The sequence below is a fragment of the Tamandua tetradactyla genome, chromosome 6 (genome assembly GCF_023851605.1).
Source record: "Tamandua tetradactyla isolate mTamTet1 chromosome 6, mTamTet1.pri, whole genome shotgun sequence".
NCBI classification, from domain to species: Eukaryota; Metazoa; Chordata; class Mammalia; order Pilosa; family Myrmecophagidae; genus Tamandua; species Tamandua tetradactyla.
Window position 1 is genome coordinate 52,261,163 of NC_135332.1, and position 25,770 is coordinate 52,286,932.

At 54.4% G+C, this 25,770-nt stretch overlaps 1 protein-coding gene across 7 annotated transcripts in view; it reads right to left on the reverse strand.

Moving 5' to 3' along the window:
* Positions 1 to 317: 317 nt before the first annotated feature.
* The window catches only part of MYO18A (myosin XVIIIA), a 91,929-nt gene continuing 66,476 nt past the window's right edge, over positions 318 to 25,770 (reverse strand). For all 7 annotated transcript variants that reach the window (XM_077165365.1, XM_077165366.1, XM_077165368.1 and 4 more), the window contains 20 exons: positions 25,450 to 25,593; positions 24,977 to 25,066; positions 24,724 to 24,843; positions 24,379 to 24,490; positions 23,806 to 23,933; positions 23,298 to 23,452; positions 21,414 to 21,537; positions 21,125 to 21,325; positions 20,450 to 20,560; positions 19,805 to 19,909; positions 19,392 to 19,538; positions 18,895 to 19,008; positions 17,412 to 17,528; positions 17,123 to 17,206; positions 16,540 to 16,677; positions 14,327 to 14,512; positions 13,805 to 13,944; positions 13,038 to 13,082; positions 9,704 to 9,826; positions 318 to 2,492 (listed from right to left, as the gene is read on the reverse strand). In XM_077165365.1, the coding sequence (XP_077021480.1) occupies positions 2,348 to 2,492; positions 9,704 to 9,826; positions 13,038 to 13,082; positions 13,805 to 13,944; positions 14,327 to 14,512; positions 16,540 to 16,677; positions 17,123 to 17,206; positions 17,412 to 17,528; positions 18,895 to 19,008; positions 19,392 to 19,538; positions 19,805 to 19,909; positions 20,450 to 20,560; positions 21,125 to 21,325; positions 21,414 to 21,537; positions 23,298 to 23,452; positions 23,806 to 23,933; positions 24,379 to 24,490; positions 24,724 to 24,843; positions 24,977 to 25,066; positions 25,450 to 25,593 (2,529 nt within the window). In that variant the 3' untranslated portion in view covers positions 318 to 2,347. The remainder of the gene's footprint in view (positions 2,493 to 9,703; positions 9,827 to 13,037; positions 13,083 to 13,804; positions 13,945 to 14,326; positions 14,513 to 16,539; positions 16,678 to 17,122; positions 17,207 to 17,411; positions 17,529 to 18,894; positions 19,009 to 19,391; positions 19,539 to 19,804; positions 19,910 to 20,449; positions 20,561 to 21,124; positions 21,326 to 21,413; positions 21,538 to 23,297; positions 23,453 to 23,805; positions 23,934 to 24,378; positions 24,491 to 24,723; positions 24,844 to 24,976; positions 25,067 to 25,449; positions 25,594 to 25,770) is intronic.

Here is a 25,770-nt window from a genome sequence, read left to right on the forward strand (position 1 = left end):
CAGCGATTATAGCTGGCCGCATTACAGAAAGTAGAGGAGGAGTTGTTTTCCTTCCCTTCTGCATGAGCTCACTCAGCGAGGGGACAAAGCACAGAGTGGGAATGAGGGCAGAGAAGAGGAAGGCGGAGAAGACAGCCTATTCCAGCGGCCCTGTGTCCAAGAGCACTGGGGCCAGAAATGGTTCTGTCAAGTTTTGATCAAATAGTCACCGTTGGAATGACTAAAATTAAACTTTAAAAAAACTATCTAGGGAGAAGGGCTTGAGCCCCTTGAAAAATGTTAGAGAAGGCAGAATCTCTGTAATTGGTGAGTTTAAATTTTTTTTTTACTTTTTAAATTTAATTTAATGTTTTTTTTGTAATTGGTGAGTTCTAACAATCACATCTCAGCATTCCCTTGTGTAGGCTGGGTTAGGTCCAGTATGGAGGCCAGAGAAGGCTGAGGCCTGGTTGGCTTTGCCAACCTGAATTATGATCCAAAGTCCCTTAAAATGAAAGGTGGGTGTGCTGATTTGAAACTGTTGTGTACCCAGAAAAGCCATGCTCTTTAATTTGTTTCAATATTGCTGGGTGGGATCTTTTTGATTAAATTGTTTCCATGGTGATGTGGCCCCCCCAATTGTGGGTGGGGCTTTTTGACTAGGTGGTTTCCATGGAGATGCATCTCCACCCATTCAAGGTGGGGCCGACCCATCAGCCTTTCTTGAATCAAGGCATCTTTATCTGGATGCCTTAGTTTTGACATTTTTAATGGCCTTAGAATTGCAAACTTGCTAATTAATAAATTCCCTTTTTAAAAGCTGATGCATTTCTGGTACATTGCATTCTGGCAGCTTTAGCAAACCAAAACAATGGGGTTTGTGTCTTCATTGACCAATTCCCTCATCTTACCACCCCTGCCTTCATAATCCCCAGGTGACCTGCCTTCTGGTGACAATGGTCTGACATGGAAGCAAGTTAGAGACCAGGGCAAGGTCCCAGGTCCCCATCAGAATCCTGCCTCTGCTCCCCTCATACCACACTGAACTTTACCTTAGCCTGAAGGAATAGGTAGGAAAGTTGGCATAGCCAGGAGGAAAAAGACATTTATTTTCATACATCAGATAAACAGGGAAGAGAGAGCACAGCCCAATGAGTACAAACCGGTTGCAGGAAAGGAGGACAGCAGCTGGGAATGACACCAGGCACTGCCCTTGGGCCCCCAAATCTGGTGGTGTTAGCAGGATAACCTTTTGGGGTGGGACTGGGACCTTCAGATCACATGTTGTCATATCTGGGATAAGTGTACTGCGGAGGGAGATTGGAAGAAGAAAAATGACACAGGCTTAGGACACAGGGTGAAGGCTCCTGTCTGATACATATAAGCACCAACCAAAACTTCCGTCTTCAGTTTTCCTGATCACAAACCCTCAACCTAAAGCCTTCCCTCTCAAGTTGAGCTTATGGCCCAGGAAGCTTGGACGGGAGTGGGGGGGTTGGGGTGGGGGGTGGGGGGAGGCAGTGCTTGGATAAGCCCCGAACTGGCACAGGTGGAATGGGTTTACTTTTAAATAGGTCATTGCACTAATACAGTGATGAGGCTGAAGAGGGATGGGGTAGGGGATGGAAGTTCCAGGTGGTATATATGCACTCCCCATCTGCATAGGCTTGCTCATCCCAAACCCAGAAGCACCTGAGAGCCTCCTCCTCATGCTGACTCTTAAGAAACTGGACCCAGTTCTGCTCACCAATATTGTCAGCTGCACAGAGAAAGGACTGCTCTCTGAAGAGTAAAGATGGAAATGAGATTTCCCCTAGTCATTCCCGGGGGGGCCCCAGCTGCCACCACAGCCCCCTCCCACTCTCAGGGATGCAGCTGTGATGGAGAGGTTGGGTATTTAAATTAAAAAGTAAAAAGACAGCAGGCACTGAGAAGAGAAAGCCCTCACCCCAAACGAGGGGGAAGGAATTGCTGCTCCCTCCCCCAACTCCTCCCCATGGACCCAGCGACCTAGAATGTCCCAGCAGGCAATCTGTCCACTGTCCCTGAGCAGGGGGTTGAGATGGGGGTCGACTTGCTGGCTCCATGCAGCGCCAAGCCACCTGCCACTGCCCACCCTGGCCCAGGGTAGAGGCCAGGAGGAACATCAAGTTCTCTTTAAAGAAGCTCCTCTTTCCCCCACCTCATCCACGTGGAGATGTGAGACACCCACACAGTCTGGAAAGTCTCCCCGACAGAAAAGGGTCGGGTGTTTTCCAAGCAGATCAGCAGTCCGGTGGAGGAGACCTGTGTTCCGCCTTTTCCTGGGAGAGGTGCTATGGAAGCAGTGGGCCAATGGATGGGAGGGGCTGCTGGCCGCTCCCCTGGGCTAAGCCTTGGTTTCTGTCAGCTTGGCCTCTGTGTCACTGTCACTCAGATAGTTGTGGGAGTATCGGGTTCTGGAAACGCTGTCAGGAGGGTCGTGCTCATCATCTGACCGATCAGGGACAAGGGACTTCCAGTAGCTGGTGGGGCTGCAGGGAGAGAAGAACAAGGTTACAGAGGAACCAGTCCTCCTACCCCCAACCTTCAGCACCAAAGCCTTTGGTGCTGGAGGGACCCACGAAGCTCTGTCACTGCACTCCTGCAAAGCCAAAAATTGCAAATTAAAAAACTTTCCTTAGCCTTCCCAGAAGTTACTCAAAAATAATAAAAGAGCCCACCACTTTGACGCTGGAAGCCTTTTCAATTCCCAGGAAAGGGATGCCAGAGAGCTGTGGGTCTCAACTTCAGTGTGTCTAAGAATTGCCTGGGGAAGGGGGGAATGCAGATTCCTAGGTATTCTCTTGGAAATTCTAACTTGCTAGCTCTGGTGTGGAACCCAGGAATTTTGCATTTTCAACTCCCTCCCAGAAGATTCCAATGCTGGCGGTTCATGGACCGCTCAGACTTGGAGACTGTCAGGAGGACTGGTGATGACACAATTAACACTTGTCCAAGGCAGGGGCTCTCTTTGGAAAGTCATCCCTAAAAAAGAGTCCTGTTAAGGAGGGGCTTTTCCTACCCCACAATCCCAGAACTCCATGCTTCCTCCTTATTAGGGTTTCCTGGAGCCTGCAAGAATTTTTGCCCCTAACTGTGGCATTTTCTACTCACTCAAGGAATGGAGACTTCGGAAGAAGGTGGGACTGGAAGGAGTGGCAGGACTTTTTTTCTTTTTTTTTTAAGGTACAATGGCTACCCAATGGGAAAAGCGCTTTTGTTGATACAACAATCAGCCTCCAGGTTTCAGGCCACTGGCTCTGGAAGCCTCTAGGTATTTCCCCAGCATGGCGAGAAGCATTGTCTCCCGGATGGAGCAGGGCCTCGGGAAGGATCGGATCTTATCTTCCAGCTCTATTGCCTTCTCTTTTCTCCTTCCCAAAGCCTTGGGGTTACATTCCCTGTACTCCAGGCCCCCACCCCCCTTACCCAGCCTCTGCTGCTTCAGGTGCACTACTATTTCAACACATGGAGAAAATACAGCCCCATGTGGCCCCACTCCTCCCAGGCTCCTACTCTCCAGGGAGTTCTGGGGGCACAGCAATACCCAGTCCCCCCAGGAACACAGACAGCTCTGCTTCCAGATCCTAGAGAGGTTCCACTCAAGTAGGGAGGGATTCTGTGGTTCCCGCTGCAGAGGACTTAGAATTTTGATTTAAGAATCTGAGGAAGGAAGGTCCTTTGTTTACCAGCCCTTTCAATGGTTTCTCTAACCCCAAGCCAAAAGAAGAGGAAACCGGGTATGTAAGAAAGAGCACATTCTTTCCAACTGGGTCAGTGAGAGAAGCCAGAAGAAAAGATACGATCACTGAGCTCTGACTGTTGCAGGAGACCCTGCCCCAACCACCCTCTCTGGCTGTGATTCTTCACAATAACCTCGTGAAATATTAGGAGGAAGCTGGTCAAAGAGAGAAGTGTCTTGCCCCAGGTCACAGGGCCAGTAAGTAAATTTGAACCTAAAAGTCTCAGACCTCAAAGCTTCTGGACTACTCCGTTACTTTGCCTCTAGATTGGGTAACCCAAGAAGAAAACAAGACCAAACGTGCATTCTCCCAGGTGACCTGGGAGAATGCCCAGGGGATGTGTAAAGGCAGGTCTCTCTCTCTCTCTCCCTCGGGAAGGGAAAGCCTAATAGAATACATGTTCAATTATGCAAAATGGTTCAGGAATGGGGCAGTCTAGTTAATAGTTATCGTATTTCTCATGAATGAATTACCATTTTTAAAGGAATCAGAATAGCACAAAACACACTTAATACAAACTAGACTGAACATAAATGAGTCTTACTTCTATGGGCCAAAGGCACTGAAGGACTCTGGGGTGTCTCAGGGATAAAATTATAAAGCTCAATGATGACTGTTCAACATTTAAAAAAATTGGGATTATTTTAGCTTTTAGGTTGTTTGAATTCTAATTAAATTGGAGACTGGTCTTGTTTTCATTTTTTAGGTGGACTTTCGGGGCACTCAGTGCTAACAGTCTGCTGTTAGACAAAGGAGTGACTGGCGTTGTGGAAAGACAGTGGGGTTATTTTGTAGGCAGAGGGGGTCCAGACAGATGCCAGGGCTGGACCCCAGATGCAAATGAGGTGGCTGCTGGGGAGCTGTGTGTGTCAAGGCACGGGATTGGCCCTGGGTGAACCTGCTTAACCAAGGCCCCCTGCTTCCTTACCTTCTCTCACTTCTCAAAGTGGGGGGTGAACCCCATCCCACATTCCTGTGCCTGTCAGGCAGACATTGGATAAATGACAGCTAGGTTTCAATACTATTCTATCAAAGCAGCTGGGGAACTGGCAGACTCTGTATTTCTCTCTTCCCTGCTCTGTGGATCCACAAGATCTCCCCTGCTTCTAACTTGGATGTTTTTTAACTAGTCTCCTCTGTGGCTTCTTGTGTGCACAGCTGCCAGAGAGCCAACAGCAGGCAGGCAGCTACCCACCCTCCCTAGGGCAGGAGTCAGGGCTGGCAATTTCAGCATTTTAACCAAATTGTTTTAAAAGCTTTCCTCCCCACAAGCCAGTGTCTCCTGCTTGGTGCTGTCACAAACAATTTGGTATATAAACTAATTCCCGCTGGGAAAGCCCCAGGTGGTAGCCCCCCTTCCCTTGCCTTTGCTGTGGATGTTATGTTCTGTCCCCATCACCAGATGGGTGGCTAAGTGACCACTCTGCGTCCCACCACCCCCACACCTGCCGTTTATCCACCCTAAAGCCAGCTCATGCTGACTGCCAGCTAGGTCCTCCCTCCCCAGGCCCTTTTTTTTCTGGCTCCGCATTTGCTGGCTAGGTTCTGGCTTGGTGCCCAACTCAACCAGCAATAAATCCAATCCTCAGAGGTGGTGGTAGATAGGGTTCGGGACTACTCCAGTTTTCCTGGTGGACAAGGGGAACTGTACTGGTGGAAGGCACAGGCTTTCTGTATTTCTGTACTTGCAGGGTTGCAGGGTCAAGGGTGACAGTGGGCTGAGGGCACTGGGTTCTGAGATCCCCCAGTTGTCAATCAGTGTCGGATGGCTTGGCTAGGCTGATGTCTCTTTCTTCAGGTGCTAGGAAGGGTCTGGTCCTCTGTGCTTTGGAAAGCTCCCATGTAGCAACAGACTTCCTGCCCTGGGGGAGAACGGCACTTAGCAGGGCTGCCCTGGAAGGCTGAGCTGGTAGACACAATATTATGACTCCTGTCTTTTCTCACTGTGGAGCTGACAATGGCTCCCTAGTGCAATTGAGATGCTGCCTGCTCTTCTCAAAGCAACCTGCAACCATTGGCAACATGGGGGGAGCGACAGAGTAGTGCTGAGCCCAAGGGCTTGGTCTCCGAGCAGCCCAGGGTCTGAGGAATTTGGGTTGCCCATGAGCCTGGTCTGATTCCAGTTCCACCCCCTTCCATTCCACTCCTTCAACCCCATCCCATCATCCATCTCCTTAAGACATAATTGGCTCCTTGCAATATAACCCAACCCAAGTCAGTGTATTTTCTAAACTGCTCTCTATACCGAAAGGCCAACAAGCATGCGACAGGTGTGTGTTAGTTCATGCATCTGGGAAACAAACGCCTGAGCCCCAGGGGGCTGCACTCTGGGGTCATACCTCCTGGGAGGCAGCAAGCTTGCCCTAGGAGGGCACCATGCCGAAAACAGCTTCATGTAACCAGGGTGATCCAGAATGTCACCACTCAGCGGGGGAACTGGCAATAATGGGATTCCAATGAGTCAGGCTTTTCCTTTCTTCCCTGGTGGGGATGTAGGCATAAAGGGCCTAACTGCTAGATCTCCCTCCTCACAGGGAGGAGAACTGGGGGAGGCAGCAGAGCCAGGAGGGGGCTGTCACTCAGCAGCTGCTAATTTCTATTCATTACAACTTTATAAGAAGAGCGGAAACAAGGCGACGCCCATATGTGGGCTTCAGGTGGGAGGACTGGGGAAGGAGTCAGGCATCTCCTGGGTCTGCTGTCGGGTGTGGGGATATGTGGGCTTCAGACCTGTGAGCCTTGTGCTCCCGGCCTGGAGATTCATGCCAGGGAGGAAGGTGGCTTTGCAGGGGTGGGACAGAGTGAATCAAAAAGCCCTATACTAGTTCGTGGCCATCAATGTACCAACTTACACCCGAGGTTTCAGCCAGAGCCCTTTCCTGGGCCCAGCCTGCTAGCCCATGGACCAAAGCTCCCATTTGAATGCTGCCTGGCACACAGAGTGAGTGTGTCACTCAGGTGCTCTACACCGGGTCACATGGAGGAGCAGATTAGGGTAAGAGTGTTGGAGATGAACAGATCCCAATCAGATCCTGGCAACATCATTCACCAGCTGTGTGATTCAACCTCTCTGAGCCTCAGCTTCCTCTTCTATAAAATGGGGTTTATACTCCTATCTTTGTTACGGGTTATTGTGAGGATTAAATGAACAAAGTGTGGCATGTGTCAAGCACGAACCGGGGTTAACATCACCAGCGGGTTCAGCTGATTGGCTCAAGGCTCAGAAACACCAACCAGCTTAACTGGCCCTTGCTCTCCCAGGGAGCCAGGAGGCTCCCTGAGGCCATGCCTGCCCAAGAGGAAAGCCAGGCGGGGCCTGAGGTGGTGGAGGGTGGGGCGGAGAGCTGGTTAGTTCACACTGGGTGGCACACGCCATGCTGCACGCCATACCAGCTGCCACCTACTGCGCTAGTCACTGTCGGGCCGGTACAGGTACCGCATCATCAGGCTGTCGACCTCTTTCTTGCGCTTTTTTTCCTCCTTCCGTGACCGCCGGCGCCCCTGCCCAGCCTCCTCACTTTCCGCAGCTGGGCCCTTTTTCACGCTGGAGCGACTGTGGCCCGACACGGTGGAGCCACCAGATGATGAAGAGGATTCAGAATCTGTCTGTTTTCTCTTTCTCCTAGATTTAGACTTCTTCTTGCTCTTTCGAGAGCGTCCCTTCTTCCGCCGCTTGTGTTCTGAGGAATCTTCTGAGCTGGAGCTGGAGCTGGAGCTGGAGCTGGAGCTGCTCCTTCTCTTGCTCCGGCTCTTCCGGCCGCTGCGGGACCGAGAGACGTCGGCGGCAGAGGCAGAGCGGCGGATGCTGGCCGCCCGCTCCGGGGGATCCAGCCGGGCGCTCCGAGCACTTTGGATGCTCTTACGGTCATCCTCATCGGAGTCGGGCTCCAGGCTGCTCCGGTGGAAGGGGACGGGTTTGTAGTTCAAGACCTCGTTGATGGCGGCCTCCAGGTCTGGGTCGAGGTAGGAGTGCCGGCCGACGGGCCCCGCACCGGAGCCGAGAGGCTCCTCCGTGGCCGAGGCCGCGGTGCCGGGCCGCGGGGGCACAGACAGGCTGCGGGCCAGCGACGGGTGGCTGTACTGCGAGTGGGCCTCGCTCAAGGCCACGCTGGCGCCGTCATCCCACTCATCCAGGCAGCTCCGGCCCAGGGACAGGCGGGAGTCGGGGCTGTCCCGGCCCAGGCCTGAGACGCGGCTCAGGGAAGGGCTGAGGGTCCTCGACAGGCTGTCGAGCCGGGAGGTGCTGCGGCGGGAAGCGGGCGAGGCCGAGAGCGAGAAGCTCAGCGAGGAGCGGGCCCCGTCCTCCCCGGAGCCGCGCCGAGTGGCCGAGGACGCCCGGCTGACGGGCGCCGAGACAGCTGAGGCCCCGGCAAAGTCCGAGCCCCAGCGCTTTTGCAGCCCCCGGCCGGCTCGGCTCCCCGCCTCCGAGAAGACCGAGCCGCCCGCGTCGGGCTCCGCCGACTCCCTGCCCCGGCCTGGCTCCTCCCTGCGGCCCGGGCGGGCCTTGCGGGGGGGCCTCTCGGGGGAGGCCGCGCGCTCACTCAGGGTGGTGAAGAGGGACTCCTGGTCCCCAGTGCCCCCGATGGAGTCCTTGAGGGCGAGCCGCTTCCGATAGCTCAGGGAGCTCAGCACAGAGGCCGGCCTCTCCTCCACCCCCCTGGCCTCCTTAGAGAGGGCGCTGAGGGCCGTTCTGAGGAGGATGTGAGGCCGCGGTGGATGTGAGAGAGGGAGGGAGAGAGAGAGAGAGAGAGAGAGAGGAACAAGCATTAAACCTAGAGAATAAAGACACAGGAGGAGGGGAGGGGAAAGGAGGAAAAAACGGCAGCAGCCCTGGCAAAGTGGTGGTAAGAGCGTCGGAGGAAATGAAGCAAAATAATTTGCGTCAGTGAAAATAGCTTCATGGAGAATGTCATGTAAATTAGACTATTGTTCTATTTCATCACTTTTCCCCCTCTAAAACGTTTAGTTCAATTTATTTCATTGTCAACTACCTGGAGCCTCCTGCCATGCAGTGGTGAACGGCAGTGGGGCGGGGAAGGTGGCATTATCTGCAATAACAAAATGTTGTTTGGCCGAATAAATTAAGCCAATTAGAGGGGACCTTGTGGTGAGGGGCCAGACTTGGGGAAGGGGCCTCAGGGCAGTGGGGGAACTGAAGCAGGAGGCAGGTGGAATGGACTGGCTTATTCTACCCAGCCCACCTGCTGTCTCTGGGAGGGGGCGCGGCAGGGCGTGCCCTAGAGGATGGGATCCTCAGAGCTGGGAAGGATGGGAGGTGGCCAGGAAATGGCCACCAGAGGGGAGGGGACCGAGGACTGCTCTTCCTCCCTGCTGTCGTGCTGGCAGGGTGGGTAAGGGAGGCGGGGGAACCCTGGATTCCAGAGGTGGCTGTCTCTGTGTGATCAGAAGACTGTGACTAGGCTGGAAAATAAGGGCACAAGTTCCCCTAGTGGATGGATGCTGGCACGAAGCATGGGGGTGGGGTGGTGAAAAGATCAGAGGAAGGAGAGAATGAAGAAAGAAAGACAGAAATGTGTCTGCAGGTATGACAGGGGAATTGGGGAACCCGTGCCTATTCTGCCACTATTCCTATTAAGAATCAGAGCTCCAGAGCTGGCCAGGGTCAGTCCTTTCCGGGGTTGCAGCATCCAGCCTCCCCCTGTGCCCAAACTATCAGATGGCCTGATAAACATTTGTTGATTGAATAAGTAAGGATGAAGCTAAATGTATACTAGACCAAAGACTTGAGCCTAATAGGAAAACATTACCTGAGAAAAATAAGAGAGATGCAGGCCCTAAGAAGAAACCGAGCCTCCTCCTGTGCTGATCCCACGTGCCAGGAGCATGCCCCAGCCCCACACAGTCCCCTGGGAGGAGGTGCAAATGGTGTCCTCACTACTCATGCACCTCTGTGGCAGGAGGGGGCCTCCCCCCACCCCATCTCAAGGCCACGGGCTCACCTGGAACTCTTTAAGCTGCCGTCATCAGAAGCTGCCTTGGAAGGTCCCTTGTTTTTTGACAACCACGATTTGACCCCGTCAACCCTGTCCTCCAGCTCCGAGTCCACATCTGAGTCACCCTCACTGCAGAGATGAGGAGAAAGGTAGCAAAGCCGGGGAAGAGATGATCACCTGCTGCCCAGCGGAGGGGAGCCGATGTGGGGGCAGGGGTGGGATGTGGGGGGCATGTGCAGAGGTGAGTCAGTTGGGGCGAACAACAGCGTTAGGTGGAGAACACCATTCACGGGTCCCTGAGCCCACTCAGCAGGCCATACTGGGTGGCAGCCACCAAGAAGGGCCTGGTGGCCTGGAGACACTTCCTGAGCGGGTTATCTGAAACAGGCAGCTGTTCAGCCCACGAATCCAAAGAGAATGGCAGGAAGACCATCCATTCATCAACTACAGCTAAATGGTTCTTGGTTAAAACAGGAGTTCTGGGCCCTTCAACTACTATTCCCTGAGGCCGTTTCTTGTTTGCCCATTCCCACAAAACATGGCTATCCTACTGCCATTGTCCACCCTGTGACTGTCACAAGTGGGCTCCTGGCCACGGGGCAGGAGGAAAGAAGGGTGTCATCCTGTGACCTTCACGTTAGCTTGAACCTGGCAGTCTCCTTAGCTGATGGCAACACCAACCTGAGCACTAGGTCACATCCTCAACCTACCCTGTGGTTTCCTTGGCCTTTAAGAAAACAGGAAAGGGGGCATCAGCATTCTCAAGGGGCTGGCAACAGCTGCAGGATTCAGACCATCCTGGAGACCCAGGTGGGCCGAGAAAGTACGAAACAAGTACTCCTCCACGCTAAGATCCCCACACCTCTCCCCCCACTCCCCCTTCAGGCAGCCTCCAGCCTCTGCTCCACAGTGTTCCTTCTGGTCAAGCTGACCCCAGTCCTCTCCACTTGCAGGGCAGCCCAAAGGGTCAAATTCTGAGGCTGGAGCCTAGTGACCCCCTCACAAGGCAACTGGGACTTTGAGATAGTTTCTGAGTGGGAATGCTTCTAGAATTTTGCAAAATGTCTCCTCACCACGTTCCCCTGCTACAGATATGCTAGGATTTCTCCTTGATATAAATTTCTTTTCATCTGTGTCAACAGGAGCAGCCCCATTCCTGAATTATGTTCTTGAATAAATAGCCATGCAGGCGTGTGTGCGCGCGCACACTCTCTCTCTCACACATGCACACACACACACACACATACACAGGAAACCACCAGACTGTTCTGAGGACTGTGAGAGAGCTTGACTCGTGGGAAGGGGAATAAAGAGGCATATTTTATGGGCTTCCGTCAAATACAGAATTATAACAAAGACGAGGCTGGTTGATGCCCCAGGTAAACAGGAGTTTAGGAGGTAGCCCTGAAACTGCTAATCCAAGCCCCATGCCCAGCCAAGCCCGGCAGATTTACTGTGGTGCTCGGGCTCCATGGAACGCCAATACCACCTGATTTATACACCCGTGCAAAAAACCTCCCTCTCTAGTTTTAGAGCCTGTAATTTATCACCGTCGTTCATAACCATATTGATTGCCTTTAGAAAGGAGGTGCTGTATGCATCGCAAAATCTATGTCTACATGTTAAAAGCATTTCTGTATAAATCTCCCTTAATACTGTGCTGTTTACTGCTTTCATTAAGGTTATGGCAATAACAACTGTATCTCTAAGTAAATCGAAATGTTATTTTTCTGCCCGCCTTAGCGCGCTTGCTCGATAACTTGGAGCCAGGGCCCAGAACTGCGGTGGAAGGAGCTACACCAGCTCTCTGCCATCAGCAGGGACCCGGCTAGAACCTGCGCGCGCGCGCGTGTGTGTGTGTGTGTGTGTGTGTGTGTATGCATGCGCACATGCGCCCGTGCATGTGCTTGTCTGCAATAGTTTAGAATATGATATTAAATGCGCATTTTATCAGCCCTCAGAGCTCCTCCTGCCCAAGGATGTCAGGGCTGGAACACACAGGAGACAGCCAGCCATGGGCCTAGAATATGAATTCTGTTTTTTATGTTCAGAGCAGCCAAATGGGTTGAGAAGCTGGTCTGCCTGCCCTCGCCTTCCCTTTAGTTTCAAGCATCTAGATGATGTTTGGGTTCTTTTCCTTAAATAATCAGACCCGTAAACAAACTCCAGGGGCAGCCTGGCTCAGGGGGCAGTTGAAATTTTAAATGGTCGGAATTAAACCTCATGTCAAATACAATTTATGTCCAGGCTCATGTGCTATTAGTTAACTGGGAGCCGAATCGCGGGGGAACAAACAAACGGAGACAGAACGGCGGGGGATATTAATTGTGTGTGACAACCGGGCTCCAGTGGCCCTCTATCACTGTTACACACTATTACATTTATCATTAGCTCTCAGAGTCCTTTGCGCTGCCTCCAGCCCATCCTGGCTCGGAGAGGAGGCCTGCCAGGCAACAGTGAGTTGGGGAGGAAACCCACTGCTGTGCCAAAAAAAAAGACCAAACAAAAAAACCCCAACAAAACACAATCTCCAAAAAACAATCCTGTCAAAGAAACTTGATGGCGGATTACCCGATCTGCCTCGGGTCTACGCATCTATATCCACTGTCCAGCAGTGGGCTGGGGAAGGGAAAGAGGTGAGGGACGGATTTACTGGGCTTCCTGCCATTAGACAGCTCGGGACCTTGCTTTGCCTGCGAGCCCGCAGGGAGGAAGGTAAACACATCTGGCTGCGTTCTTTTCCTCTGCCACCGAAGAGCAGCCCGTGACCAGCTGCCTGGATGCTTTCTCCAAACAAGTGACTATTAGCTTCCCCTTACCTCTTACCCTTGTCTACCAGAAGAAGGTGGCAGACCTTTAAAAACAAAACATGGCTGCTGCTTCCAGGAGGCTCAGGCTCCAAGGAGGCCCAAGGATGTGGACAAATCTAGCCCCAGAAAGACTTTTCCTCAGAGAAATAGGCCAGGGAGGACGGGCTGGGACTCCGGCAGGTTAGACTTTGGGTCTCACTGAATGAGGCAGGGCTTCCTCTCTGATGGAGTCCCTCCACCGTGCCCTCCTAGGGGGAGTGTGCCCCATCGCCTGACTTCAGCCTCTGACGCCAGGGCCTCGCCTCTTCCCCTGCCTGCCCTCATCACAGAAAGTCAGAGTGTTAGCTCGTTAGAGGCCCCCTTAGAGGTTGGCCAGGGGTGGGGGTGGGGGGTGGGGGTGGGGGTGGGGTGCCGGATGCAGGCTGTGTTCACATGCGCATGCAGCAGGGGCCCCGAGTGGAAGCCCCAGGTTAGGGGTGGTTAGACACCACGCGGGAAGAGGCGGAGAGCGCGTGCACTCCAGTCCTCACAGTTTATTCTTTCTTTTCTGATACTTTGTCACCATGTCCTGCAAACTGGAAACAGAAAGAAAATGGTGGGCAAGGGGGCTGGAGGAAAAAAGAGAAAAATCAAGGGCAAACCAAGGTGGACTCCTGGCTGGGACCAGACAGAAGGATGAGTGATAGAGTTGTCCTTGGAATGAGGTCCTGGTCACCCACAACCCCCAGCACCTTTCCTCTTCTCCAAAGGAGCAGGCTCCCTGGGCTGCCCTGGATCCCACTGGCCCTGATGTGGGAAGGGGGAAGGTATGGGAGTCTGTCCCGGGCAGCCTTGGGAGCTTCTCCAGGCCCTGACTCCATCTCTGAACTGCTTGTCTGCCAGCCTCGTGATTTCCTCCTTATCGGACTGGACTACAAATTTCTCTCTTTCCTCTAAACCATTCCCTGGGTGGGTTTTATGAGAGAAAATCTCTGGCATGGTAACAAGGCACCCTGGCCCTTAAATCTTTGCTCTCCCCAGAGTGGGGCAGCCACCACTGGAAATGCAGCTAAATGGAGGAATAACTCATCCCGAACAGGCTGAGGGCTGAGGAACCAGGTCCTTAGGAGGCCTGGGGAGGGGAGGATGGGGCCGAAGAAGGGGACAGCAAATCACCAGGCAGTACTTGTCCCACCCTCAGCTGCTGCAGTCTGGGGTGCATGCTGGGGGGAGGGTGGATTGGTGGCTTGGTGACAGGGAAACAAGGTTGCAGCTGCTCTGTTTCCTCTGCAGCTGTGGCCGAGGCCTGCCTCCTTACCTGTTGATGAGGTCCTCGTTGTCGTCACTCTCCATCTCATCCTCGATGGCAGCCTGCAGGTCCCCAATGCGCTTGAAGGCCAGCTTTAGATCAGCTTGCAGGCTCTGGTTAGCAGCCTCCAGACTTTCTAGATCCATCTCCTGGGGGGAGGGGAGGACAAGGTGGGGAGGCTAGTTAGCAGGGCTAGTCTCTCCTCTGGCTGCCCCAGGAGGAGCCTGCTTCAAGTCCTCTCGTGACACATGGGTGCTGCTACAAGTTACCAGGTCTTCTGATGCTCTGGTATTGTGGGGCGACTGAAGTCTGGCCTCACAGTACCTTGCCCTGCCCTCGGGACTTCCTGGGCTGTCCTCTCAACGTACTCCTCTCCTTCCTCCAATTCTCTAAACTGAGGCTTCTTTGCTACCTATACCCACCAGCCCTGGGGGTGAAGTGTGCACTCAGTAGCTGCTCAGAGGGCTGTCAGCTGGGGCCCCACGGTGGGGTGGGGGGCATGGTTGAGGGGAACCCAGGGTGGGACAGTACCAGTTCATGCTTCTTGCGGCTCGCTTCAGCCTCCTTTCTGGCGAGCTCGCCCATCTCCTCCTTGGTGTCCCGGAGCTGCCGCTGGAGCCTCTTGTTTTGCTCCTTCTCCCGGTTCTCAGCTGCAGTGCGCTGATCTCGCTCCTCAGTCAATTTCTCCATGTTTTCCTTGAGCCGGCTGGCCAGGCTCTGGACAGGTGGGTGGGGAAGAAAGACCCAGCAAGGAGGCCGTCAGCTGAGGCAGAGAGGGAGGGGTACAGCAGAGTGCTGGCGTCAGAAGGCCTGACTTCACACTCTCGCTCCACCACTCGCTGGCTGTGTGGGCAAACAACTACAGCCCTCTGAGCCTTCCTGGGCTTTCCTGTAAGGTGGTGAGACAGCACCTACCTGCCCAGGACCTTCTAGGGACTGAGTGAGGTCACGTAAGTGAAGGCACTCTGAAGATGAAAGATGTGACCACCATGATCACTGCCAACCTGTGGGGAGTGTCCCGGGTGAAGCCTGGGCCTGCTGGTACTGACATCACAGGCAGGGGCCTTCAGGGTGGCCAGCAGGGTCCCCTTCAGGATATTCTGAACCCAGAAGCCCAGAACTCTCTACTGAGAGTTCCCAGACTAGAAGGACCAGCAGTAGTCAGATTCCAGGCAGAATGTCAGCCCACTAAGCTTAGTGAATCTCTCTGCCCCAGACACTTGAGGGCACTGAGCAAGAAGTGACCTGGAGAGAAGGGCAGGCTGTGAGGGGAAGGAGCCTCTCTGCCTCTAAGATAACAGGCCTAGGCTTCATCATCTCTACAGGCCATTTGCATTCTATGATTCTAAACCACAATACTGCCTTTCTGAGCAAAGAGGAAACTGAGCAAAGGGACTGGGGTCCAAGAGAAAAGGAGGCAAGTCCAGTAGGTTCTTCCCTGTATCCACCAGACCCCTAATAGCCTTGTGACTGCAGGCCCCCTAATCTCTGCTGGGCCTCTGCTTCCTTGTATGTAAAATGGGGTTGTGGTGTGCAGAAAATATGAATGAATGGATGTAACATATCTGTTATATACCTTGTGAACAGTGAGTGTTTAATAAGCCACAACTATTATTAAGTCTCCTCTAACTCTCTAGTTCTCCCAAGGACTGTGACTCTGTCTTGGGAAGGTTCCGGCACATCCTTTTCCCATGACAAGGTAGTTAATGCACCCCTGTTTCATCACATTGGCTCTCACGTCTGCTCTACAGACTGAGGGGCTACAGGGAAGTGGCAGGGACGCTCCTCAGCAACCACACCCTCTGAATTCAGTTCTCAGGCAGAACTGCGGGTGCTTAGGCAAATGGCTGTGAGCTTGAGCAAGAGCACTTGAAAATAAGGCAAGAGGGTTGTAAGCTGGGAGAGATAATCCTGCTCCTCTCTTTTCCTACCTGCTCTGCCAGAGAGGGAGGGGGTGGAAGTGTGCTGGCACTGGGAAAGACTGGAACCCAGAGGATTGAATTTAGAGTGTGGAGATTACAGCTGGGACAAAGGGATAAAAAGAGAGAGAAGAAAAGAAAAAGAGAGAGAGAGTAAGGTTGAAGAAAAGAGAATGCAAAATAAAGGGAGAGGAGCAATGGCATGGGGAGAAAGGAAGAAACAGGAACAGTTAGGTAAGACAGAAGAAAAAATACAAAGGAAGCAGAAAGAATAGGGCAATAAAAGAGAAAAGTAGAGAGAAGAAGAAAAATCAGAGCCGGAAGAAAAATCAGAGTGGGAAGAAGTGAGAAAAGAAGGGAATGAACGGGAAGGGGAGGGACAGAGAGCAGTGAGATGAGAGAACAGACTTCAGCCCTTACCGAAGTGGTGCCATCCGCTGCATATTTATGACCCTGCCAGAGAGCCCAGTGAGGGGGACAGCGGGGGGAGCCAGTGGTGGAGGAAAATATGAAGACGAGAAGCTAAGCTGCTCTGGTCCCTTGGCAGAAAGCAAGCACGGAAGCAGAATGTAAAGCAGGCAAGCTCCATGGTGCCCAGAGAGCAGGCCAGGCGGGGCGGGAGGGAAGGCGCCCATCCTGTCAGCTGGCCTGGCAGCTTGGCAGAGGCGGCTCTACCACTTGGCTCCTTGGAGCTGGCTCCCCGCCTGGCCAGGAGGCCTCTAAGCAGTGTCCATGGGCCTGCCCCACTCCGCCGAGCGTGCATGGCTCCAGCTGCTGGGGCTCCTCTGCCCTACCGGCTACAGACTGGAAGAAGTGCATACCCACCTCCAGTCGTTTCACTTGGGTCCTTTCGAACTCCAGGCGTGTCTCCAGTTCTCGGATCTTAGCTTCCTGCCTGCTCACCAGGGACTTGTCCACCATGGACTGTTCCAGGAACTCCACCTGGCTCTGGAGGGCTTGCAGCTGGGGGAGAAGGGGGTGGGGGTAAAAACTGAGCCGAGGAAGGGAGGGGGCAGAGAAGTCTGGAGCAGGTGATATCACCATTGAGAACAGAAGGCTGTGGCAGGGAGGGATGTATGGGAGAGGGTGGAAGGATGGAGCCTCAAGCCAGAGGCATCCTCCACCTGGCCATGCTTGGCACAGATCTCACCCTTCAGAGAGAAAGGAGAAAGCTAAGGACCAGAGAGGGAATAGAAATGTGAAATGAGGCAGCTGAAGCCAGAATGTCTGCTATGGTGATATGGCTCCAAGCCTAGCTCTTTCCACTAGTTTATGTGGCTCTATGGATTGCTGATGGCAGAGAGAAATGCTTTCTATTCTAGGAGCTTGGGGATTCATCCCAGTGAATGTCTCTGCACACATGATAACCTAGCACCCTCTCTTTACCCAGGAAGACCCCAGTTCCCACCTTCTCCTGTAGTTCTTGCTTCTCCTTGTTGGCTTCTTCCAGCTGAGCCTGCAGATCATTCATCTGAGCCAGGTCCCGGGAGGCCTGGGAAAAGAGTGAGTGTGTCTGAAGCCGGAGTCCCCTCCAAACATCAAATCCAACTCATTCTACCTGGATGCTGAGTGCCAGGGCACACAGGTACCCACACTGCAACTTCCCAAAAGAAATGTCTGTGCCAAAGGACCTAGGAAAAGAACCAGAAGAGCAGGTGTCTGTGCAGGTACGCTGTGTCCCTCCTGGGTGGGGGTACCTGAGCCACGGCTGCTTTGTGCTTCTTCATCAGCTCGTTCATGTCCTCCTGATCCTCTTCCAGTCGGTTCTGGATCTCATTCTTCTCACGCTGGAGGCGGCTCAGCTGCTCCTCCAGCTGGGTGGAGGCAAAGACAGATCAGAGGCATCAGTCCTGGTGTGCCTTATGGCCCAGGTGGCACGTCCAAGTTTCCCGCCATCCCCCTCCAAAGGGGCTGACACCCTGTGATGATGGGGCTGGCCCAGTCCCTGGAGCAGGTCAAGGGCCAGTGATGCTCATGGAACTGCCAGTCCTGCCCTGGGTCAGGGAGATGAGGGAAAGGGCTGACTAAAGCATCGACAGAGCCTGGGCTTCTAGGTGAAATGACAGCTGCTTTCTGGTAGCTCTTTTGAGGCTAATGAGAAGGCAAGATAGGCCTGCCCAGAACAAATGACCTGCCATCCTGGTACTATCAGCCTAGGGCCTAACCTGCATGCACTCTACCCCCTTCGGGTCCACGAGAAGGACCCCTTAAATCTCTGAAGTTCCCCTGGCTTGGATTCTCATTTCCCCTGGGACAGTTCACTCCCTGGCCATGCAGCTCCCACAGCCAGTCCACTGCGGGGGGGAGGGGAAGAGACAGCCAACAGCAGCTTCAGGAAATGAATGAATCTATTAGCCTGTAATTCCAAACCAAAATGACTGCGTTGGCTCCTTCTCTGCCCCATCCATCTTGTTACCAGGCTGTGGGGAGCTGGGGAAGCCTTCGCCAAGAAATTTATTAACTCGGATTTAAATAAAATGGTAATTTTATAACAGCCTTTTTTAACACAATTAAGGAATTTGAATTACTCACCTGAAAACTGCTGAGGAGCACAAATGTCATGGGGATAAATCAAGCCCATGAGATTGGCATCTCTCAGCCGGGTGACTTGCCAGAGAGCCAAGAGGCAACCCCAGCCTCCTCCTGTGCCCCATTCCTTGGCCCAAGGAGGTACTGGTGGCCACATCCCTGTAATGACTTCTCTGCCGGTGGATGGGCCATGGGAGAGGTGGGGAATTAAAAGGAAGGCATTAAATAAGAGCCCTAATTAGCTGCCGCTTGGGCTTGTCAGTGGGCTGGGCAGGGGGAGGGAGGGAAGCAGAGCTATCCCATCCTCTTATCGGTGCCTCTGCTCATCTCCAGGCACCTGTTTACATCCCTCAAGCCACTTTAGCTGCCTTTATTTATGCTGCTGGGGCCAGTGGCCAAGCTCCTGCAGGCAGGTGCTTAAAGAGAGAAAGGCCCTTGCTGGTTCCCTCTTCCCGACCAGCCCCCCTCCAAGGCCCTCTGCTCTGGGTGGGGGTGGGGGTACAGCAAGGGGACCTGCTCTCCCTGCAGAAAGCCCTGGCCTGAAGGAACTTGGGTGGGGTAGGGTCCCTGCTTGGGGTGAAGGGAGCCACTGGCATGGCCCCATTGTCCCCCAGCCTCCTGAGCTTTGCCTGGGATACCCGGGGCCCTCACCGCAGTCTTGGCTTTGGCGATGTCATCGATCTGCAGGTGCAGGTCTTCGATCTCCACCTCCATGGCTTTCCGTGCCTTCACGGCGGCCGCACAGGTGAACTCTGACTCCTCCAGCTGGACACAGAGTCACCCCAACCCCAGGGAGAGATATCAGCCATTCCCTGGGGGCAGGAAGGCTGTGCAGGGGTACTCTCAGGGGAGAGGGAGCCCAGACACTCCCCCTCTCCTCCTCTGTTCACTTCAGGCCCCAGGGCAGGGCAGGGCATGGTACACACATCTCCTGGGATGGGACTGGGGGAGTGGCCCTGTCTGCCGTGCAGCAGTTACAGACCCTGGGAAATCTGGCTGCCTCAAGTGGCTTCTCTCCCCCCTTCCTGTTACCCTCCTTCCCAAAGACTCAAGAATCACTGGGTGGGACAAGAGGGAGCAAGGAAGAACTGAAAAAAATACTAGCTCCACCACCCCTGAAGCCAGAGGTGTCTTCTCTTTAAAGGTACCTGGTTCTTCAGCTGGGCAATCTCCCTCTTGCTGGGTGCACTGTTCTTCAGATGGTCCAGCATGATCTGCGCGTCGGCCAGCAGGGCCTTGGTGCGCTTCAGGTCTTTCCGGAGCCGCTTCTCTGACTCAAAGTCCCGGTGACTCACCTGGTGGGCAGAAGGCAGGGCTCTGGCTCTGCCACCGGGCCTCCTCCTGTTTCCCCAAGCCCACACTCACCCTTGCCCTCATTCTCTCAGAGCTTCATTACCCCTAATGAGCGATGACAGTGGAAGTGCCAGGACCACAAATTAGCCAGTGAGAATAGGCCGGGGGGGGGGGCCAGCGTATGGTAATGATCCCCACTCCATCCCTGAGACCAATGGGGAGGGTGCTGGCCAGGCCCCAGCCAGCAAAAGTGTCTCTGGTCACTCACCTGGTCGCTGAGTGCAGTGAGCTTGCTCTCCAGCTCTCGCTTCTCTCGCAACACCTTCTGCTTGTCTTCATACTCTTCCTCTAGTTGCACTTCCATTTGTTTTAACTGGAGTACCGTGGGAAGAGAAACCCATTAGTCCCTTTACTGTACAGTACCAGGGAATCCCCTTCACTTCTGGGTCCCTCGCCTCGGGAAAACTGTGGGGCTGAGCTGAGCATGGACAAGCCCAGCAGGTTCAGAATCCAAATAATGTGAAGTTCCTAGTGGTCTGGAAAGGTGAGGAGGGATGCCAGACGATGCACAGTGGCTACCCAAGTCAGAGATGGAGGCCTCAATCCAGAGCGGGGCAAGCCTGATTCAGCCATGTCAGGCGAGCACAGGCAGCACCAGAGCAGCTCAGGTAGGCGTGACACAGGCTGCTACTTGGCACAGAAAGCAGGGAGCTCTTCAAGTGTATAAGCAAACCACAGGCTTCTTTACAGACTCTGAAAGAGCATTTCTCAGCTAGTGCCAAGATCCCAGGAGGAGATTCCTGGTCCAGAGGGCTATGTGACTAAGGCAAGGAAACAGAAGAGCCTGTGCTTGAAAACAAGTGATGGGGGAAAAGATGTATATAGAAGGCAGGCAAGAGCCCATATGCCTTACCTTCTTCTGACATGACTGCCGGGCCTCCTCTACCTCCTCATCCCGACTCTCCACCTCCTTGGAATGGGTCTGTCTCATCCTTTCCATCTCCATCTCTAAACGCAGCTTGGCCTGGAGGTGGTTGGGAGTAAGGACTGGGCTCCTTTCCCAGCAGTGCTCTGATGGGCAGCTCTCCCCAGGCCCAGGAGCAGAGAACAGCTCCGCCAGCCAGTGCCCTTACTCCTCCCTTGTTCCCATTGTAGAAAAGCCCCAAACCCTTACTAATGTCTAGTTTAGGCCCAGGGAAATGCTGCCAGGGCAGGGGAGCAATCCGGCAGCTTTTCTGTTTGGCCTCCAGGCTCTGTCTCCCTGAACTGAGATGGTGGCTACGGCAGTCTGGGTGGGCTCGCGGCCCTCCACCCGGGAAGAGGGGGAGGCTGATCCCGGTCCTGAGCCTTTGCTACTAGAGATTAAGATTTGCCCTTGTGGAAAGCTTTATGAAAGCTTAACTGTTTTCACACTGTGTCTGGCACAGAGCAGGCACTCAGTGTTTGTTTTTCTCAGTAACCGAACAAATGAATGAACGACAAAGTGCACGTGGGATCTGTCCTCCTCTGGCCCACACCCTGGGTTAGCTGTGGGGATGGTGGTATCTCCTGCCGCTCTTTGTCCCTCCCTTAGCCAGCCCTCCAGCACCTGCTCCAGCATCTGGATGGTCCCCGCCTGCTCATCCAGCTCCTCTTCCTGGTCTTTGACTTTGGCTTCCAGGTCCCGGAGCTGTTTCTTGACCTTAGCCAGAGAGGCCTCATCCTTGGACTCCTGGGAAGAAATGTCCTGGAGTTCTGCTTCCAGTGAGACCACCTTCTGGGTGAACCCTGCAATGTCCATGTCTTTCTCCTGGAAGAAGAGAGAAGATGAGGCTGGCCTGGGGCTCGCCCCAGCCTGGAAGGGGGATGGGCTGAGGGGGGTGGGCAGTCCCACCCACCTCCAGCTGCTGCTTCAGGCTGAAAGCCTCAGCGAGGAGCATGTCCTTCTCCCGCTGCAGCTTCTCCCGCTGTAGCTTCTCCCGCTGGGCCTCCTCATGCGCCTGCGAGAGCTCGCTGTCAAACCTGTGGGGGTCATCGTCACGGTGGCTCCCTTGGTTAAGGAAAGAACAGTGCAGGCTCTCCCGCACCCAGAGACTGCCAGGAAGTGGCACCATAGACGTGGTCGGGACGCAAGCAGAGGAGGGAACTCATGCAGCACCAACGTGGGGTTGGTGGCACGTAGTGGGTGATGTTCAGGGATTCCAGGTCCGGCCACTGAGGTCCTGCTGGGCGATCAGGTCTACGATAGGGGCATTTCATCAAGCAGGCTCAAGAAGCCCTTTCACCAGGTGGGTCTGAGAGGGACCCACAGATTTTCTGGGAGGTAGGTAGACTCTGTCCTCTAGAGTTAAGTCTCTACATTTTCCATTTCAACAAATCAAAGGATGAGGGATCAGGGTGAGGGCAGAGAGGGTTTCCAGATGGTTAGAAATGGACGTCCCTGCCTTGTCTAACCCCCTGTTCAATTCGGCAACTCCAACTAGCACTGCTGGCTCCTGCCACCATTTCTGGGCACCAGCCTTTGGCCGGGCCCACCTACCCAGCAGTACTCATGTCACCACCAGGACACCTCATACTGGGCTCACAGCCAGCATCCCCACCATGCCCAGCAGGCAGTATGCTTCAAGGGGCACACAGCTGGGGCCTCTTCCTTCACCCCTCCATGTCTCAGCCTGCCGTTTCCCGCCCAATGACTCCAAATAAGGAGCAAACTGCTGAAATTCCTCTTTAACACCTTCCCTGAATAGCTAATCAGGTTCTTGCTGAAAACTGAACAAACTCTCCTATGCCTCCCCACAACCCCCATCAAAAAAAAAAAAAAAAAGTAAGAAAACTCCGGGCAGCTGAAACTTAATAAGTTGCCCAGCAGGGAATACCGCAACACTGCAACTAGGCTGAGCCAACACTACCATCGGGGTGCTCGGAAGGGGGGGTGTCCTACGAAGGATGCCTGTCTTTGGGAAAAGGCTGGGGGTAAAGACATCCTTTTAGGGGAAATGAGCAATCACAGTGCTGGGTGAGGGCAAGGGAGGGAGAGTATAAGACCTTCCTAGTTCCCTCATTCTCCTCAAAGCATCAGCCCAGCTGGGAAGATGGCAGTGAGGTCAGGAGGCCAAGGGTGACCCAGGGTCACTGGCAGGACTGGGCCCTGCCATCCCCATTCTCAGGACTGTGGGAATGGGGCTGCCCTGTCACTAAGGCAACTGATCCCTATGCTAAGAACCCCTTCCCCTGCAGAGGGGAAACAGGCTCTGCTCCTACTCCTGGGGGCACCCTGCTGTTCTCAGGGCGTGTGGGTTCCTCAGTGTTGCTGATAAAGGCGTCCCATTCCCATCCCCAACCAGGGAAATTAATTTAGATTGGATTTTCTCCTGTGAGGGCTGCCCCCCTCCTCCACACCATTACCATAATGAGATGGAAGTGGCACGGTAGTTTAACAACATTAGTCAGGAGAATATTTGTGTAGCTGAAGCAAGGGAGAGATGGGGAGTAGGGTGAGGGCAACAGGCAGGGACACAGCCGAGAGGCTCCTGCATGGGGTCTGGGAAAGGGGTGGTAGGCACAGGCTGGCAAAGCATATCTGAGAGTGGAGGCCTGAGCAGGGATGCATCTGAGTCCTCCCTACAGGTCAGGAATGAGCCCCGCTCATATTCTGGGTGAGTGACCATGCAGGTGAGGCCTCTGGGCAGATTCAGGGCCTCTCTCTTTCCTCCCAGGATCCCCGTCTTTGGCTGCTCTGGGAGGTGCTGAATCCTCTGAGGCCAGGGCAGGGGTGCACCTACCTCCTCTGCTTCTTCTCCAGCTCATGGTTGCGGACCTGCTGGCCCTCCAGATGCAGCTTGGTGTCCTGCAGCTCAGCTGTAAGCCGTTGGCACTTCTTCTTGAGCTGCTGCAGAGCCCGCTGAGTCTCATCACTGTCTGCCTGCAGGTCCCCAAGCTAGGGGCCAGGATGGATGCAGGGTCAGTCAGCAGCCAGGGAGAGGTCCGAAGTATTGGTACAGATGAGGAGTGGTGTGTGCATGTGTGTGTGTGTGTGTGTGTGTGTGTGCGCGCACGTGCAGGAGTAAGCAGACGGGATGAGGGATGAAATCAGGGTCATCCAGGGGGACCTAAGAAGCTCTAAGAATAGTTCGTTTCTGGTTGTTCCTCTGATAAGAGGAGCTCAAATGCCAGCCCTTTCCTGTTCCTCCGAAGGCCCCCTTACCTCCAGCCGTTCTCTAAGCTGACATAACACTGAGCCCCTTTCAGCCCCTCCCAGTCCCAGAGCTCTGCTCCTTTCCTTTGACTCACCCGCCTCTCCAGCTGCCTCTTGTTCTGCTGCTCTACCTCCAGCTTGTCCTCAAACTCCTGCTGGAGGCGCTTCTTGGTGAAGTCCACTTCCCTCATAGCCCGCTCATACTTCAGGCGCCATTCGCCACCTGTGGGGTTGGGAAGATGGGGGAGGAACCAGGTGTTGAGAATCCCCAAGAAAGGGCAGCGTGGAAGAGGGGGCTGGGAGGGGCAGCAGGCAGAGTGAGCATATCTTCTCTTCGCCAGAGGGACTCAGAAAGGTCCCTGGAATGATGGCTTCCTTCCAGGGCCATGAGCTGGGAGAAGACAAGAGGGTGTGATGTGGCCACGTGTGCTGTCTGCTCCTTGGGGATGGCCAGGACCTTAGCCTTCAGACATTGTCGTTATCATTGTCGTTATGGCCCTATAGGACACTCCCCTGCATTTACTGGCACCTCTGATTTTTAATGTATTTATTTTACTTTAGCCTTATTGCAGCCTGACAGAGGGGAGAGACCTGGAGAAAGGGTGAGTTACCCAGCATCAGGGCTTACTACTCAGACCACTGCTGAGCAACCCCAGCCTCAGACCCACCTGTGTCATCATCGTCCACCTCCCCGTTGATCTCTGCTGCCCGGATGAGACGGGCCTCCACCACCTCCATCTCCATCACCTCCATTTGCTTCTTCAGTGCATCATACTGGGTCTGCAGAAGACGGGTGTGAGTCAACCACAAAACACCCAGTGTGCCCTACCCCCTCACTCAGCACCACCCATCCCTCTCACCCACCCAGACTGCGGCCATCCATGTGCTTACCTAGGGCAGACAGGAGGCTGGGCTAATGGTGAAGAGGCCAACTGCCCTTCGGAGGTGGCAGATAGGAACTAGGGTATGGCAGCTCACTAGCCCAGCTGTCCTCACCCCGGCCCTGCTCTCACCTGCAGCTCCTTCATCTCCTTCTCAGCGCGGAGCCTCTCCGCTGTCTCCGCATCCAGCAGCTGGGAGGCGGACTCGCCCGTGTTACGCTCATCTGTCAGCTCCGATGTCAGCTCCGAGATCTGGGGTTGGGGGGAGGGAGTCACCACCAGTTGAAGTGCCTACCATGGTCACCTGGAACTCCAGGGATGACCTCAGTGGCGTGGGCCACGCTGCGGAGGTGAGGCAGGCTGTCCGGGGCCAGGAATCACTCACCCGGCTCTCCAGCCGGTCACTATTGAGCCGCAGCTCGTTCCGCTCCTTCTCCACCCTTTCAAGCTTGCTCCGCAGCTGCTGGATCTCCTCCTGGGCCGGGGCAAAGACAGCAAAGCAAACTGGAGACACTTCAAGGGCTTGGGGCCTACCTGTCCCACAGGTGCGCACCCTGGCTCTGTACTCTTGGGGTGAACAAAGCAGGGGAGGCCTGGGCCAGCACAAAAGGTGGGAGGCATGCTCCTACAGGAGCGCCCACTGTACCCCAAGCGCTGCTATCCCCAGATCCTTCCCCATACACGAGGACGCCCGAGTTTGTACTTTAAGAGTCTGCCCAGAGGGATGCCTTCTGTCTGATGGCATATTTCGAGGAGACCCACCCTCTGGATGAAACGAGGACTACTTAGAAGCCCAAGACAAGCCAGCATGGCTGCTGCACACCCTGATGACACGCCCGTGCCCAGGCCACCACGTACGTCTTTGTTCCGGATCTGCTCCTCCGACAGCTGCACCTCGATGAGGGGCCTCACGGTGGTGAAGAGCTTCCACCAAGCCCAGCCCTTCACCCCTTTGTTCTTCTTGATATTCTTCTGCACACAGCGAATGGCCAGGTCCTGGATCTGCAGGCGGGGAGGGGTGGGGTGGGGGCATAGCAGGGCTCAGCCCCTCTGGGCTTGGGGCTGCTCCCCCTGACCAAGCCCAGTGAGGAACCTCCCTACCACCAGCATTGCCACTGGGGCTACTCTTCTGGCCATCTGACCCCAAGTCAAACACTTCCCATACCACCCCTTGCCACG